General features: G+C 46.7%; 1 protein-coding gene and 1 pseudogene across 1 annotated transcript; one reads left to right on the forward strand and one right to left on the reverse strand.

Annotated features, from left to right (window-relative positions):
- Positions 1–2,906: 2,906 nt before the first annotated feature.
- On the forward strand, positions 2,907–3,869 carry LOC144259295 (olfactory receptor 52D1-like). The gene has a single exon (XM_077807501.1). It carries the CDS (start codon positions 2,907–2,909, stop codon positions 3,867–3,869), a length of 963 nt encoding a protein of 320 aa, XP_077663627.1.
- A 5,585-nt stretch (positions 3,870–9,454) lies between these two features.
- Positions 9,455–12,792, reverse strand: LOC144259305 (olfactory receptor 52R1-like; annotated as a pseudogene).
- Between the last annotated feature and the right edge of the window lie 4,710 nt (positions 12,793–17,502).

A 17,502-nucleotide genomic window follows, 5' to 3' on the forward strand; every position in this document is an offset into this window, starting at 1 on the left:
GTGTGTGAGACAGTGGGGCTGTCTCTGGGTTTCATCTGCTGTTACTTATTTATAGTACAGCAGTAATCAGAAGCTGCAATTAGAAGCTCTCTGCCCAGTTCTCTCTCTGTCCTTCCATCAAAGGACAATGGAGGTCTCATCACAAATAGTTTCTAGCCAGACTTTGAAATGCACAGATCTAAATGTACCACGTACAAATCACACCTCACTTGGGATGGAGTGAGCCCTCTGGTTCAGCCAGCCTAGGCATTGGCAAAGAGCTGTTTGTCTGCCTAAGTGTTGAGATACCTGTCAGTTAAATGAGAGATCCCAAGAGAAATACCCACTGCAGGGAGTGTCCTACAGGTTTCAGAGTAGCAGCTGTGTTAGTCTGTATTCGCAAAAAGAAAAGGAGTACTTGTGGCACCTTAGAGACTAACCAATTTATTTGAGCATAAGCTTTCGTGGGCTACAGCTGACTTCATCGGATGCAACATCTGATGAAGTGAGCTGTAGCCCACGAAAGCTTATGCTCAAATAAATTGGTTAGTCTCTAAGGTGCCACAAGTACTCCTTTTCTTCCTACAGGTTTGTAACATTCCTCTGACAGCAGATTGGTCTCATTCAATTCCAGGTTAGGGGGCAGTGATTTACGAATAAGCATGTCCATAGTGCTCATTGGAACCTAGCTCAGGCACTTGTGATCCCGCCTTGCCACCCTCCGTGAGGTAGACAGTATCATGATCCCCGTTTTACTCGCAGGGGAACTGATGGTGCAAGAGGGAATCTGAAGAGCACCTGGTTTTCCTGAGACCTAAGCCACACGCCCTGGTCCAGGTGTGTGCTTTGGGTAGCAGACATGCCATGGAGCTGGTTGTTTGCATTGTTGCCCTGGGAGTGTCCCTGCCCCCATGCCCTGTGGGTGAGAATCCCAATGGAATAGAAATGGGTTCTTCCAAAACGTGACAGGAGGCTGCCATTCCAGGACTAGTACTCTGCCTCTCACTCCAGTGACAGGCAGGCTCCGGGTTGGGGAATCACTGCTGCTTCATTGAGGCCTTGTCTACATGAGACAGTTGAACTAGTTTTTAAACCAATTTAGGTAAACTGGTGCAAACTCCTCTGACGATGCTCTTATTTCACTTTCAGAAGGGCTTACTGCAGTTTAACTAAGACTGATTCCCGATCAGCTTTACCTAAATCAAAATAAAGGAAGTCACACCCAGGTTTGCACCAGTTGAATAACCTAACCCCCCTGGTAGACAGCCCTATGTCTTCCCTTGACATAGCTATCGCCTCTTGCAGTGGTGGACTAACTACACAGGCAGGAGAAGCACTGTACAGGAGGACAAGCCCACAGACCTGCACTATTTTAACTAAAATGGTTTAGTTGAACAGATGCAAATCCTTGTGTGGACACTTTTATTATGTCTTAAATCTCTCCCCACTCTTCTTAAACTACATAGCAATAAGCCACACTTAGTCTGAAATCAAAATGTCCACAAAGTCTTTTGCACCAATTTAACTGAATAAGTTTAAAATTGCACCCTACGTTAAACCAGTGCAACCCCGTGTTTACATGAACCCCAAGCTCTACTTTGCACCCAGTGACCTCAGGAAACCCAGGCCAGGAGCTGCTGGAAGTTCTCCTAGCTTGTGCAAAGCCACTAATACGTTGCACTTGGATAATGGGCAGAACTCTGCTCATGGCTTACTCATTATAGGCTGAGCTGTGAATGTTGGTGCCGTTAGTCTTGATGGTGTGGAGTAAAGTTACCAAAAGGTTCTTTAGAGCAGGACGGGCTACACCTCGAGGTGCAATTCCCAACTTGGGCAGACGTGCCCACACTAGATCTGACCCAACTCGCTCACTACATATAGAAGCGTAGCTGCTGCAGTGCAAAACGTGGGACAAGCCAGCCTCCCAAAAGCACAGCTAGGGGTTCTGATGGGCTTAAACTTGGCCTCCACACCACCAAGGCTACCCTGCTGAGTTTAGCATGCTGGATCTATTAGAAATGGGAGTGACGTCAACAGCTGTAGTGTTGACAAACCCACAGACATTAGATGGAGGAGCGAGAACGTCATTGGAGGGGAAGCAGGCAAGCTTCAGGGATGAGTCATCCAAACCCATTACCCACGTGAATGGTAATGCTCACAGCACTTTCCCTCCCCTCCTCTAGAATCATAGAATATCAGGGTTGGAAGGGACCCCAGAAGGTCATCTAGTCCAACCCCCTGCTCGAAGCAGGACCAATTCCCAGTTAAATCATCCCACGCAGGGCTTTGTCAAGCCTGACCTTAAAAACCTCTAAGGAAGGAGATTCTGCCACCTCCCTAGGTAACGCATTCCAGTGTTTCACCACCCTCATAGTGAAAAAGTTTTTCCTAATATCCAATCTAAACCTCCCCCACTGCAACTTGAGACCATTACTCCTCGTTCTGCCCCAATACCTGCAGCCCCTGGAGGCAGTGTACAATCAGTGAAAATGGCTTGAACCAGGTTTCTCTTTCAGCGGCCTGCAATGGGCCAGATCTCCAGGTGGTGTAAATGGTTATAACTGTAATGGCTATCTGCCCATTTCTGACAGCTCAGTACTGAGCTTGATGAGTCTATTTTCAGGCAGAATTTTCATGGACAGTTCATAGTGCATCTAATGAGAGGAATGTAGAGAAAAAGAAACTGTGGTTTGAACTGCTACAGAGCCCTCACTTACCGCTTATTGTCTCTGTAATGAGGGTGGAATGGCTGCAGTGCAGGAGCCAAGAATAGGCTATTTGTCCTTCACTCTTTTTGTGCCATTAGCACAGGACACGTGAAGAACTAATGCTGAGAAAACACCACCTTGTCATGGTCCCATCAGATGGTTAATGATGATCTGAATGGTTAGTTATAGGGGCAGAAAGCAGCTGTGCCGTGGATCTGAATGCACCCAACCAGCCCCACCACGGAAGCTTCCAACTGGACCACACCCCACCCCTCCACCTTCATCCTCCTCGGCATCCCGGGGCTGGAGGCAGCGCACGTCTGGATCTCCAACCCCTTCTGCTCCGTCTACCTTCTGTCCCTCCTGGGGAATGGCCTCCTCCTGGCTGTTATCAAGACTGAGCCGAGTCTCCACGAGCCCATGTACCTTTTCCTTTCCATGCTGGCACTTGCCGACCTAGTCATCTCCACCACCACGCTGCCCAAAGCCCTCTGCATCTTCTGGTTCAGCGAGTGGGCCATTCACACCAGCTCGTGCCTGGCCCAGATTTTTTTGATTCACTCACTTGCTACCATGGAGTCCGGGTTTATGTTGGCCATGGCCTTTGATCGCTACATCGCTATCTGTGATCCACTGCGACACTCGGCCATCCTGACCAATCAGACCATAGCCAAGATAGGGGTAGGCGTTGTGATGAGGGGGGCCGTGTTACTGGGCCCACACCCATTCCTGCTGAAATGGCTCCCATACTGCAGGACCCACGTGATTTCTCACACCTATTGTGAGTTCATGGCACTCGTGAAACTGGCCTGTGCAGACACGACGGTCATGAGAGCCTATGGTCTGCTTGTGGCGTTTCTAACAGGGGGGTTAGATTTTATCCTCGTTGTCCTGTCCTACATCTTGATCCTCCAGGCCGTCTTCAACCTCCCCTCCAAGGATGCACGGCACAAATCCTTGAGCACCTGCGGCTCCCACATCTGCATCATGCTGGTGTTTTACATCCCTGCCTTCTTCTCCTTCCTCTCCCAGCGCTTTGGCCACATGGCTCCCCATGTTCACATCCTAATCGCAAACATGTACATCCTCTTCCCTCCCATGATGAACCCCATCATCTACGGGGTGAGAACCCCACGCATCCGGCAGAGGGTGCTCCACGTCTTGGGCATCAAGCCATCCTGAAACCCACGGCATGGGTCAGCAGCTGGGGAGCAAGGTCTGTGCAGGTGACGTGAGGGCCAGCAAGGCCAGGGATCCAGACAAGTCACTCACCCCTTACTGTGAAAACCCACCACAGCCTTGCTGACCAGCAGGGCTAATAAACATACTTGTCTGGGTCTGTAGCACAACACGGCTTCAACTTTTCATTGCACAGCAGTGGCTACATTATGGCCTGACACCATTACTGCTTGCCTACATGCTATGCCAAGCTGGTGCTCCCGTCCACCTACCCACCCCAGCCTGGGAGGCAAGGCAGTTTCCCTTCCCCTGGGTCAGAGCTGGGCTGTCCTGGGTGCTTGGTGTCAGGACGACCTCATCTCCCTGACCATCCATTGCTCGCTACAGTCGAGGAGATTCCTAAGCACCAACCTCCCGCAGATACAAGGAGCAGGCCCCAGAGAGCACTGAGCCCTTAGCCACCGTTCTGGTGTGGTGGCATGGCTCCGGAGTGACCAGGGGACACAACCTGGGCACCCTGGCTGCCTGTTATGGGGAATGGGTGGGGTTAGTGGGTTGTCATGCCAACAGGAGAGCCCCCTGCACCTGAGAGCCTTTACTAAGCTCCACCCAAGGCTGCCTCCCCATTACAGATAATGTGTATAGGAGCTGTCATAAATATAAAGGGAAGGGTAAACCCCTTTAAGATCCCCCCTGGCCAGAGGAAAAATCCTCTCACCTGTAAAGGGTTAAGAAGCCAAAGGTAACCTCGCTGGCACCTGACCAAAATGGCCAATGAGGAGACAAGATACTTTCAAAAGCTGGGAGGAGGGAGAGAAACAAAGGGTCTGGGGCTCTCTGTATGCTGCTTTTGCCAGGGACAGAACAGGAATAGAGTCTTAGAACTTTTAGTAAGTAATCTAGCTAGGTATGTGTTAGATTATGATTTCTTTAAATGGCTGAGAAAAGAACTGTGCTGAATAGAATGACTATCCCTGTCTGTGTGTCTTTTTTATAACTTAAGGTTTTGCCTAGAGGGATTCTCTATGTTTTGAATCTAATTACCCTGTAAGGTATCTACCATCCTGATTTTACAGAGGTGATTCCTTTACTTCTATTAAAAGTCCTCTTGTAAGAAAACTGAATGCTTTTTCATTGTTCTCAGATCCAAGGGTTTGGGTCTGTGGTCACCTATACAAATTGGTGAGGATTTTTACCAAACCTTTCCCAGGAAGTGGGGTGCAACGGTTGGGAGGATTATGGGGGCAAAGACATGTCCAAACTACGTTTCCCAGTAAACCCAGTTAAAGTTTGGTGGTTGCAGTGGAAATTCCAAAGGCAAAGGGTAAAATAATGTGTACCTTGGGGAATTTTTAACCTAAGCTGGTAAAAGTAAGTAAAACATAAAGTAAAACTTCAGTCCCCAGAACAATCATGAAGGAGGTCCTCAAGGAATCAATCCTGAAGCACTTACATGAGAGGAAAGTGATCAGGAACAGTCAGCATGGATTCACCAAGGGAAGGTCATGCCTGACTAATCTAATCGCCTTCTATGATGAGATTACTGGTTCTGTGGATGAAGGGAAAGCAGTGAATATATTGTTTCTTGACTTCAGCAAAGCTTTTGACATGGTCTCCCACAGTATTCTTGTCAGCAAGTTAAAGAAGTATGGGCTGGATGAATGCACTTTAAGGTAGGTAGAAAGTTGGCTAGATTGTCGGGCTTAATGGGTAGTGATCAATGGCTACATTCTGGATGGCAGCCGGTATCAAGTGGAGTGCCCCAAGGGTCGGTCCTGGGGCCGGTTTTGTTCAATATCTTCATAAATGATCTGGAGGATGGTGTGGTTTGCACTCTCAGCAAATTTGCGGATGATACTAAACTGGGAGGAGTGGTAGATATGGTGGCAGGTAGGGATAGGATACAGAGGGACCTAGACAAATTGGAGGATTGGGCCAAAAGAAATCTGATGAGGTTCAACAAGGATAAGTGCAGGGTCCTGCACTTAGGACGGAAGAACCCAATGCACCGCTACAGACTAGGGACCGAATGGCTAGGCAGCAGTTCTGCGGAAAAGGACCTAGAGGTGACAGTGGACGAGAAGCTGGATATGAGTCAGCAGTGTGCCCTTGTTGTCAAGAAGGCCAATGGCATTTTGGGATGTATAAGTAGGGGCATAGCCAGCAGATCGAGGGACGTGATCGTTCCCCTCTGTTCGTCATTGGTGAGGCCTCATCTGGAGTACTGTGTCCAGTTTTGGGCCCCACACTACAAGAAGGATGTGGAAAAATTGGAGTGAGTCCAGCGAAGGGCAACAAAAATGATTAGGGGACTGGAACACATGACTTATGAGGAGAGGCTGAGGGAACTGGGATTGTTTAGTCTGCAGAAGAGAAGAATGAGGGGGGATTTGATAGCTGCTTTCAACTACCTGAAAGGGGGTTCCAAAGAGGATGGCTCTAGACTGTTCTCAATGGTAGCAGATGACAGAACGAGGAGTAATGGTCTCAAGTTACAGTGGGGGAGGTTTAGATTGGATATTAGGAAAAACTTTTTCACTAAGAGGGTGGTGAAACACTGGAATGCGTTGCCTAGGGAGGTGGTGGAATCTCCTACCTTGGAAGTTTTTAAGGTCAGGCTTGACAAAGCCCTGGCTAGGATGATTTGACTGGGAATTGGTCCTGCTTCGAGCAGGGGGTTGGACTAGATGACCTTCAGGGGTCCCTTCCAACCCTGATATTCTATGATTCTATGATACCTGAGAGGTGGTTCCAAAGAGGATGGTTCTAGACTATTCTCAGTGGTAGAAGATGACAGAACAAGGAGTAATGGTTTCAAGTTGCAGTGGGGGAGGTTTAGGTTGGATATTAGGAAAAACTTTTTCACTAGGAGAGTGGTGAAACACTTGAATGCGTTACCTAGGGAGGTGGTAGAATCTCTTTCCTTAGAAGTTTTTAAGGTCAGGCTTGAGAAAGCCCTGGCTGGGATGATTTAATTGGGGATGGGTCCTGCTTTGAGAAGGGGGTTGGACTAGATGACCTCCTGAGGTCCCTTCCAACCCTGATATTCTATGTAAGCTTAGGAGGTTTTCATGCAGGTCCCCACATCTGTACCCTAGAGTTCAGAGTGGGGGAGGAAACTTGACAGGGGGTATTGCTGATTCAGACCTTAGCCAAGGCCAGATGAAGCCACTCAGGGAAGGACTCTGTCCCCTGCCCCATGCAAGAATAGGTTAAAGCATAGGCCTCCTTCTGCAAGAGCCGTTACACACGCTGGGGTCCAAACTCAGTTTAAAGCCATAGCTCACTCAGGTCCAGGCTCCTATAGTCTGGCTCCCACCTGCCAGGGCAGCATCACACAGCTGGCAGGTACAGGGGAGGGGAAGGAAGAAGCCAAGTCTCTCATGATGGGCTTAATCTCGAGGGTTTAGTGCCGGCTGCCTTCTTTTGGGACGGCCTTGGGAGCAAAGGGAACAAAACCCCACTCACCACTGCCCAGCAGCCCCAGGAGTGCAGAACAGGGCAGGGGGAAGGGGGAAAGGTGGGGGCGGGGCTGGCATGGAGGCCCGGGGAAGAGGGGGAGCAGTGTTGCAGCCTCCCCTGACGAGCAGACCCAGACAGGGGTGCTGCCTGTGCCTCCCACACCCCGTCACATTCACAGTCAGGTCTCCTGTCCCCACAGCCTGCCCTAGGGGCATCCTGGGGCTGGTGATAGCCTCCCTCTCTCTGCCGGAGCTCTGGTGGGCTGGGGTCGCCGCCTCGGAGCTCACGCTGGGCTGAACCGTGCTCCTGCCACACACCCGCACACCAGAAGCTCAGCTGCAGATGGTTTGACTCCTATTAGTACTCGTCAGAGCCCCTTGGGCATGATTGGCAGTTGCTGCTCACCATTGGAAATCCCCTTCCCCACCAGGGCCCCGGCAGTCACCCCAGGCCTCTTCGTAGGGCTTGTTAGTGCCCCCAACCCTCCCCAGTGCCCTGTGTGTGCTGGGCAGAACCTGCAGCCTCCACATGCCCAGCAATGCAACCACAAAGGGCCCTTGAGCTGGGACAATCTCTAGGAAAGATGCAGACTCTGGTTCAAATAGCTATTGAGCAGAGCGGGCCTTGTTCCCTGCCCCACTGGGCTCAGGAGAGGGGGAAGGTTACTGTGAAAAGCCACTAGCTTTTCCAGGCGCGTCTGCATTTGTGTCTTCCCCACAGGAACCCGCAGATTCTCCAACGTCTTCTGTCACTTCACATTATGCAGCATCTTCCATGCAAACTGCCCCTTGTCTCTCTGATATCCTGGGACCAGCACAACTACACCTGCACTGCAAACAACCCTGAACTAGCTGACAGTTAACACAAGGCAGCAGGAGTGAGGCGTGGCTGGGAACAGACAGTGGGGGGGGGGGACTGCCCAGACACTGGACCTAGCCTGGAGGGGTAGAATCAGATCCTAAAGGCTCAGGAGGCAAGGAATGCGAGCCCTGCAGGCAAAGGCTGAAAGAACTGGGTATGTTTAGTTTGGAAAAGAGAAGATTAAGAGGGGACATAATAGTGGTCTTTGAATACTTGAAAGGCTTCCATAAAAACGATGGAGAAAGATTGTTCTTTCTTGCCACAGAAGACAAACTACAGCATAGCAGATTTAGATGAAATCTCAGGAAAAACTCCCTAATTGTCAGACCAGTAAGACAATAGAACAGCTGTCTCAGGAGGTTTGTGGAAGCTCCTTTGTGGAGGTTTTCCAGCGAAGGCTGGACAGTATTCTGTGTGGGATGGTTTAGACATAACACATTCTCCATCTTGGCAGGGGTTAAACTAGCTGACCCTTGCTGTCCCTTCTTCCCCTGTGGGTCTATGATTTCTATGTGCTCCTCAGCACCATCAGCTTTCCCCCAGCCCTTAGTTTAAAAAATCCTCTATATGCCAGCAGGTTATGGCTGCCTCTGCTGCTTAGCCAAAGGTCTTAGCCTAAGAACAGGGCCTCAGACTGTCACAGTAAGAGAAGGCCCTTACACCAGCAGACAGTGATTTTGATTCTTTCTTTTATACCTCTATAATTATCCAAGTGATAAGAATACACCTAAATTCCTAGAGTATAGGCCTTTACAGACAGGCCTGAATATCTATATCCTAACAAGTAGTATCCCTTTGAATCATTTCAGAGCCCTGTAGCAGAGCTCAATGTGGTCTATGTTTCAGAAGCCACCAGAAACCAGCCAGTTTCTACCTGAGCCCAGTTTCTACCTGAGCCTTGAACTTTGGGGTATATTTAGAAGATACACCTGTTTGGGACCTAGCAAACCATTGCTAAAAGCTGATATAAATCATTGAGAGTGATGGGTGATAGAGATCCACAGAGCCATCCAGCACCCATCCAGCACCCAGGCTGAGGGTATCATGGCAGCTGAGGGAAGAGGTTTCCATTTCACATTTGTCCTTAGAGCTCCACTGAGGTGATCTGACCAGATGCTTTCCTTGGGCAGGAAGTGGAGGTGGAGTCCATGGTGACATCTCTATGATCACATACTAGTGTGAGTGATGGCAGGTCATGAATGGGTCAGAGGCCATGGTGATGAATGTTTTATATTCCTAGATTAAATTAGACAGGCACACACTGCTCACATTCCTTTCTGCTGGAAGATACGGAGAACCCTCTCCTGGATCTGTTTAGTTTGCACCCCATACACAATGGGGTTTAACATGGGGGGCACCAGCAAGTAGAGATTGGACACCAGGATGTGGACATGGTGGGGGACATTGTGGCCAAAGCGGTGGGTGAGGAACATGAAGAGGGCAGGGATGTAAAATGACAGGATAACACACAAGTGAGATGCACAGGTTCTGAAGGCCTTGAGATGGGCATCCGTGGATTGGAGTCTGAGTACAGCCTGGAGGATCATAGCATAGGACATGGAGATGATAAGCACATCAACCCCCACCACCATAAAAGCCACGAACAGGCTGTAAATGACACTGACTGTAGCATCCCCACACGCCAGTTTCACCACATCCATGTGCTCTCAGTATGAGTGGGAGATGAGGCAGCGCTGGCAGAAGGGCAGCCTGTGGACAAGGAGGGAGAAGGGGCTCACCAGAAGGATCCCACGTGTGAGCACCAGGCTTCCCGCTGTCACTACGGCTGGGACGGACAAGATACTGGAGTGCCAGAGGAGGCAGCAGATGGCCACATAGTGATCCAAGGCCTTGGCCATGAGCACGTCCGGCTCCACCGATGAGAAGGTGTGGACAAAGAACATCTGGGTGAGGCAATCTCCCTGGAACCCAGCCAGAAGATGCTCAGCATTCTGGGTAGGGTGGATGTGGACAGGACCAGGTCGGTGACGGCCAGCATGTCCAAGAAGAGGTACATGGGCTCATGCAGGCTTGGCTCAGTCTTTATAATGCAGAGAACAATGACATTTCCCAGCACAGCAATGACATAGATGATGCAGAAAGGGAAGGCGATCCTGACTTCAGTATGGGGCAAACTGGTTGAAACTACAGTAAAGAACAAAATTGTCAGACACAGAGATGAACATAATTTGCTGGGAAAGAGTCAATATGATTTTGCTAAAAGGAAATCATGCCTCACCAATCTATAGGAATTCTTTGCAGGGTCAACAAGCATGTGGACAAAGGGGATACAGTATAGTGTATTTAGATTTTCATAAAACCTTTGACAAGGTCCCTCAGCAAAGGCTCTTAAGCAAAGTAAGCTACCGCTTGATAAAATGGAAGGTCCTCTCATGGACTGGTAACTGGTTAAAAGATAGGAAACAAAGGGTGGGAATAAAGTGTCAGTTTTCAGAATGGAGAGAGGTATATAGTGGTGTTCCCCAGGGGTCTGTACTGAGCCTAGTCCTATTCCATATATTCATAAATGAGCTGGAGAAAGGGTAAACAGTGAGTTGGCAAAATTTGCAGATGAAATGAACTTGTTCAAAATAGTTAAGTCCCAGGAAGACTGCAAAGAGCTACAAAGGTACCTCTGAAAACTGGGTGACTGGGCAACCAAATGGCAGGTGGAATTCAGTGCTGTTGAATACAAATGGGTTCTAAATTGGCTGTTACCATTAAGAAAGAGATCTTGGACTCACTGTGGATAGTTCTCTGAAAACTTCCACTCAATGGCAGTCAAAAAAGGGAACAGAATATTGGGAATAACTAAGAAAAGGGTTGATAATAGGACAGAAAACATTTGAAGAAAGATATATTGAAATTGGACAAGGTTCAGAAAAGGGCAACAAAAACAATTAGGGATATGGAACAGCTTTCATATGAGGAGAGATTAATAAGACTGGGACTTTTCAGCCTGGAAAAGAGACAAATAAGGGGGGACATGATAGAGGTGTATAAAAGCATGACTGATGTGGAGAAAATGAATAAGGATGTGTTATTTATTCCTTCTCATAACACAAGAACCTATGGATTATCAAATGCAATGAATAGGCAGCAGGTTAAAACAAACAAAAGGAAGTACTTCTTCACACAATGCACAAACAGAGGAACTCTTTGCCAGAAGATGTTGTGAAAGCCAAGACTATAATAGGGTTAAAAAAAAAACCTAAATGGAGGATAGGTCCATCAATGGCTGGGCAGGGATGGTGTCCCTAGCCTCTGTTTGCCAGAAACTGGGAATGGGTGACAGGGAATGGATCAGTTGATTCCCTGTTCTGCTCATTCCCTCTGGGGCACCTGGAATTGGCCACTGTCAGAAGGCAGGATACTGGGCTAGATGGACCTTTGGTCTAACCCTGTATTGTTGTTCTTATGTTCTTATGATCTTTTGTGGCAATAAGCTATGTGAAAATATGTTTCCTGGATTCATAGACCCCCAAATCAGAAAATACCATTGTAATTATCTAGTCTGACACAGGCCAGAGAATTTTCCAAAAAAAATTTTGGCTCAGATCTTTTAGAAAAACATCCAGTCTTGAATTAAAAATGGTCAGAAATGGACAATCCACCACAACCGTTAGTAAATTGTTCCAGTGGTTAATGATCCTCACTCTTAAATATGTATACTTTATTTCCAGCCTGAATTTGTCTATCTTAAACTTCCAGCCATCACCTTTTTCTGCTAGACCGAAGAGCCCATTATTAAATATTTGCTCCCCCTTCAGGTACTTACAGACTGTGATCTAGTCCCCCTTAGCCATCTCTTTGTTAACCTTAATAGATTGAGCTCCTTGAGTCTATCACTATAAGTCAGGTTTTCTAATCATTTTATCATTCTTGCGACTTTTCTCTGAATCCTCTCAAATTTATCAACCTCCTTCCTGAATTGTGGACTCCAGGACTGGACACAGGATTCCAGCAGTGGTCACAGCAGTGCCAAATACAGAGGTAAAATAACCTCTCTATGCCCGGCCAAGATCAACAAATCTTTTTCAAAGTCACTTTTTCCCAGGATAGAATCCCCCATCCTATAAGCATGGCCTGTATTCTTTGTCCCTAAATAGATGCATTTACATTTAGCTACATTTAAAACACATATTGTTTGCTTGCACCCAGTTTATAAAGCAATGAGATCCCTCTGTACAGTGACCTGTCCTCTTCATTATTTGTGTTATCTGAAACCATTACTAATAATGATTTTATGTTTTCTTCCAGGTTATTCATAAAAATATTATATAGCATAGGGCCAAGAACTGATTCATCTGGGACCCCACTGGAAATACACCCCTTGATGATGATTCCCCCTTTAAATTTATATTTTGAGACCTGTTAGTTAGGTTTTTAATCCATTTAATGTGTACCATGCTAATTTTTTTGTTCTATTTTTAAGCAAAATATGAGGCAGTACCAAGTCAAATGCCTTATAGAAGTTTAAAAATATTACATCAACACCATTATCTTTATCCACCAAATTTGAAATCTCATCCTTATAATTACCTCGGTTATTCCTGTGACAGGTTGCCACCTGATGTACTGGGTTTCCATTGAGCTCACCCATTCTACCAGCCTGGGCTCCCCCACCCTGTCCTGCTGTACCAGACCCTCAATCCTCCTGTAGTACACACACACACAGGTAGGGACACACCCAGCTGAAAAGGAACACAAACACTGAGATCAGCTCTGTGTGGGAAGACTCAGCTCAGGGATTGCCCAGCACTCGTTTGCATGCCTCCTCTGGAGTGTAAATCCAAAATTGTATTGTCTTGTGCTGCACAGAAGACTATATAGCATAAAATAATGAAATTAGCTCCCTCCCTCAATGTGGAGGAAGATATGCACAGCTTTTTGCCCACCCCCAGTTATGAATTACACAAACTGGTTGAAGAATAAGCAAACAAAAAAAACCCCAAGTTTATTAGCTACAAAAACGTACATTTTAAGTGATTATAAGTAATATCAAACAGATATTAATTAAAGCAGATTACTGAGCAAATAAAGCAAACACTCAAACTAGACTTAATACAGTAAACACATTGGCTACAAATAGTAATTTCTCTCCCTAAATGTTGTTTTAGGCAGGATGCAGAATTTCTTGAGGACAAACTGCTCTTGTTTGCAGCTGAAAATTCCAGGTATATCCTTCATCGGACAGACACCATTCCCAGCCCGAGTTCAGTACTTTCCTTCCTTTCCCTTTCTTTCTTACATGTTTTCAGTTGCTGTTCTGGGTGGGGATTCAGTGAAGAATGAGCCAAGATTAACTCACTCCCCAGCCTTAAATAGGTTTTGCATATGGTGGGAATTCTTTTTTTTTCCCATTTTGACCCCAGCCCCTTCTTAGTACAGAAACACTAAACGTCCAAGATGGTGTCCAGAACCAGGTGACATGATCATCTCACCCTGCTGTGTCAAAACAGCATCCCAGGAAACTTCTCAGGCAGGAGGGAGTTTAGCATCTTGAAAGACGTATTGTCCTTCCTAATGGTTGATTGACTGACCAACCATACTGATTGCATTTTGTCTGGTGGGTGTTCTCCAGGTTCAAAGACTTTTGTAACTAATAAGAACATTAGAATATAAGAACAACCATAGTGGGTCAGACAAAAGGTCCATCTAGCCCCAAATCCTATCTTTTGACTGTGACCAATGCCAGGTGCCCCAGAGGGAATTAACAGGATAATGAATAAAACACAATGACTCCAAGATCTCTTTCTTGAGAGGTAACAGCCAGTTTAGACCCCATCATTTTATATGTATAGTTGGGATTAGGTTTTCCATTGGGCATTATTTTGCATTTATCAACGTTGAATTTCATCGTCCATGTTTTTGCCTGGGATTTAACCATCTTGATCAATTGTCTATCCTCTGAAATTTTGCTACTTCACTGTTTTCCCTTTTTTCCAGATTATTTTTGAATATATTGAATAGGACTGGGCTCAGTACAGACCCTTGGGGGACATCACTATTTACCTTTCTCCATTCTGAAAACTAACTCTTTATTCCTTCCCTTTGTTTCCTATCTTTTAGCCAGTTAGCAATCCATGAGAGGACCTTCCCTCGTATCCCATGACAGCTAACTCTGATTAAGAGCCTTTGTTGAGGGATCTTGTTGAAGGCTTTCTGAAAATCTAAGTACACTATATCCACTGTATCCCCCTTTTCCACATGCTTCTTGACCCTGCAAAGAATTCTAGTTGATTGGTGAGACATAATTTCACTTTACAAAAAACACGTTGACTCCTCCCCAACAAATTATGTTCATCAATGAGTCTGAAAATTTTGTTCTTTACTAATAGTGTGCCCAGTACTGAAGTCAGGCTTACTGGCCTGTAATTGTCGGGATCACCTCTGGATCCCTTAAAAAAATTGGCATCCCAGTAGCTCTCCTCCAGTTGTTTGGAACTGAAGCTGATCTAAATGACCGGTTATAGACTAGAGTCTGTAGTTCTGCAATTTCACATTTGAGTTCCTTCAGAACTGCAGGGTGAATCCCATCTAGTCCTGGTGACTTGTTACTGTTTAGTTTAGTTAACACACATAGTCCATATTCCTTCCTTCAGATACAGAGATGATACATGCATACAAATAGGATAATCATATTCAGTGAATCATAATGATTCCAATGATATCTCACATGATCCATGTTGCATAAAATACATCTTAGTTATGCCATATTTATATCATATGTATAATTCTATGAATAATGTGGGGCTAGGATCACAATCTAATTGACCATTTTTAAATATTGGCCCATCAACAGCTTTCTTTCAGTGTCCCGGAACTTCCCCCATGTTCCAGGAAAATCCACTCCAAAGTGGCCAGACATAAAGAGAGTCACCAAATCAGATAAAAAGGCAAAAATTGAGATTCTAAACACTTTTACCACAGATGTCACTCAAAAACTGCTGAGTCTAGAACCTGTCGACTGTGTTTGTGTGAAACTGGATGGAGAAAAAGGATGGACAACTCCAGCTGTGGTAAAGAAAAATATTTCAGAGCCCAAATCATCTCTGATAGAGACTGACAATGAAGAGTCCAACACAAACCGTCAACATCTACTGTTTGTTCCTCAGAAGGAGCAATGGATGGAGCAAAGATGGCAGATGGAGAACAAGAAGAAGAAGATGCAAATGACCAGAGACAGTTGGTGCAACAGCCAGAAAACCAAGCTGTTACACATTGAAGTTATGTAATTAGAAAAACAGAAGGATCCAGGGGCACTTAACAGGCTGATACATACTGAACTTTAATCATAGTGGAGAAACAATTCCATAGTTGGTACCCACTTTCTAGATGATGTCACGATATCCTGTTGCACTCCATGGGGCTGTGACCCCAGTTATTAGGAAGAGACAGGCAATAGTAGTAGGGATTCCCATTATTAGAAATATGGATAGTTGGGTTTATGATAACCAGAAGAACCACCTGGTGAATTGCCTGCTGGGTTCGAAGGTAGAGGATCTCACAAAACATCTACATAGCCTTATAGGTAGTTCTGGGGAGGAGCCAGTGGTTGTGGTACAGGTAGGTACCAATGACATAAGGAAAGGTAAGCGAGAGGTCCTTGAGTCCTGGAGACCGAATTTAGGCTGCTAGGTAAGAGATAAAATTTCAGAAACTCCATTGTAGCATTCTCTGAAATGCTTCCTATTCCACGTTGAGGACCAATAAAACAGGCAGAGCTGCAAGGTCTCAATCTGTGGATGAGACAATGTGTAAGTAGGAGGGGTTTAGGTTTATTAGAACTGGGGAAACTTCTGGGGAAGGAGTGGCCCATACAGGAGGGATGAGCTCACAAGCAAATACAATTAAAAAGGCTCTGGAGGATTTTTTAAACTAAAGGCTGGGGAAAAGCCAACAGGTGTGGAGGAGCCATACATTGTGAAGTCCTCAAGGTCATGCAGGAGCCATGCTGCGGAGAGGGCCTATCAAAAGTTGTGGTTTCTGCAACCAACTCACAGCCAGCAATGTTCTTGCAGCTGGATCTATGAATGACTCCAGAAACATACAGCACTTGAACAGGCTTCTAGACTTCATGACCCTCGGCAAACCCTGCATGCCTTTTAATTTGTTTTAAAATAATGAGTTTCCCAATTGTCTCCACTTGTCCCTGGTGCATGGGCTTGCCCAGCCCCCTTGGGGCACCGTATGACCAGGGAGGGGGAAAACCGGGACTCTTTGTCAATCTCATGCTCTTTGTGAAGCTGCGGCTCCTCAGGTGAGGCAGAAACTCGGCTGGGATTCCACAGTGATGGCTATAAACCTCCCTGCCCAGCGTTCCTCCAGCATGGCACAGAGACTCTCCGGACACCTCCCGCTGCCCGGGGCAGCCCCTCTCTGCTGCGCAGGAGCTGGGTGAGTGCAGGGCTTTGGAGCTCAGAAATGTCCCACATTTGCAGCACCTGTCCCACATAATAGCCCCGAGGAATCACAGAACTAAGATTGGTAATGGGGGATCCCACAGGTTGTACCTGGCCAGGGAAGCTCAGATAGGGGCAGGCTGAGGGACTGGGGAGAGAGCTGTGAGAGCCACTTCTCTGGAAGATTACTCTGCAGGAAAGGCGCTTAGCCTGGGTGACCCTCTTAGCTTTATCCCCCTTTAACTGCCCAGAAGAGGCAGGGTTATTCAGTGGGGCTTGGCTGGGAAATGTGAATTCAGTGTGAATTTCCCTCTCCCATACAGTGGTGTCACCCAGTATTTAAGGCGTGTATATATCCCAGAATGTGATCGAGCTAATTGCAACCCTATTATGTGCATTCCAACAAAATAAATTAATAAAATAGAACACAATTTAGTTAAGGGTTAATTTGGAGACAGCCTTTCAGAATCAAGGTCATAAATACTAGCAGTTTTGCTAATAAATATAAGAAAGTAAATAACTAAAAAAAAAAGTAAATAAACAGCCTTAAGTCTAGACCAGGTGTTCTCAAAATTCATTGCACTGTGATCCCCTCCTGACAAACAAAAATTGCTTCGCAACCCCCAGAGGAGGGACTGAAGCCTGAGCCCACCGAAACCCCACTGTCCTGGTTACAGGGGAGCAAAGCCTGAACCCCACCACTCCGGGCAGTGAGGCCAAAGCTGAGAGCTTAATGGCTTCAGCCCCAGGCAGGGGGCCTGCGGCCTGAGCCCTCCCACACAGGGCTGACGTCCTTGGGCTTTGGATTCAGCCCTTGGCAGTGGGGCCCAGGCTTCAGCCCCAGGAACCAGCAAGTCTAAGTCAGCCCTGGCGACCCCATTGAGAACCACTGATCTAGACTCCTCTAA

This window comes from Eretmochelys imbricata, chromosome 1, assembly GCF_965152235.1.
Source record: "Eretmochelys imbricata isolate rEreImb1 chromosome 1, rEreImb1.hap1, whole genome shotgun sequence".
In the NCBI taxonomy this organism is placed as follows: Eukaryota; Metazoa; Chordata; order Testudines; family Cheloniidae; genus Eretmochelys; species Eretmochelys imbricata.

Excerpts from the sequence above, each read along its gene's own strand:
- LOC144259295 (XM_077807501.1), top strand. The coding sequence starts at position 2,907 with ATGCACCCAACCAGCCCCACCACGGAAGCTTCCAACTGGACCACACCC.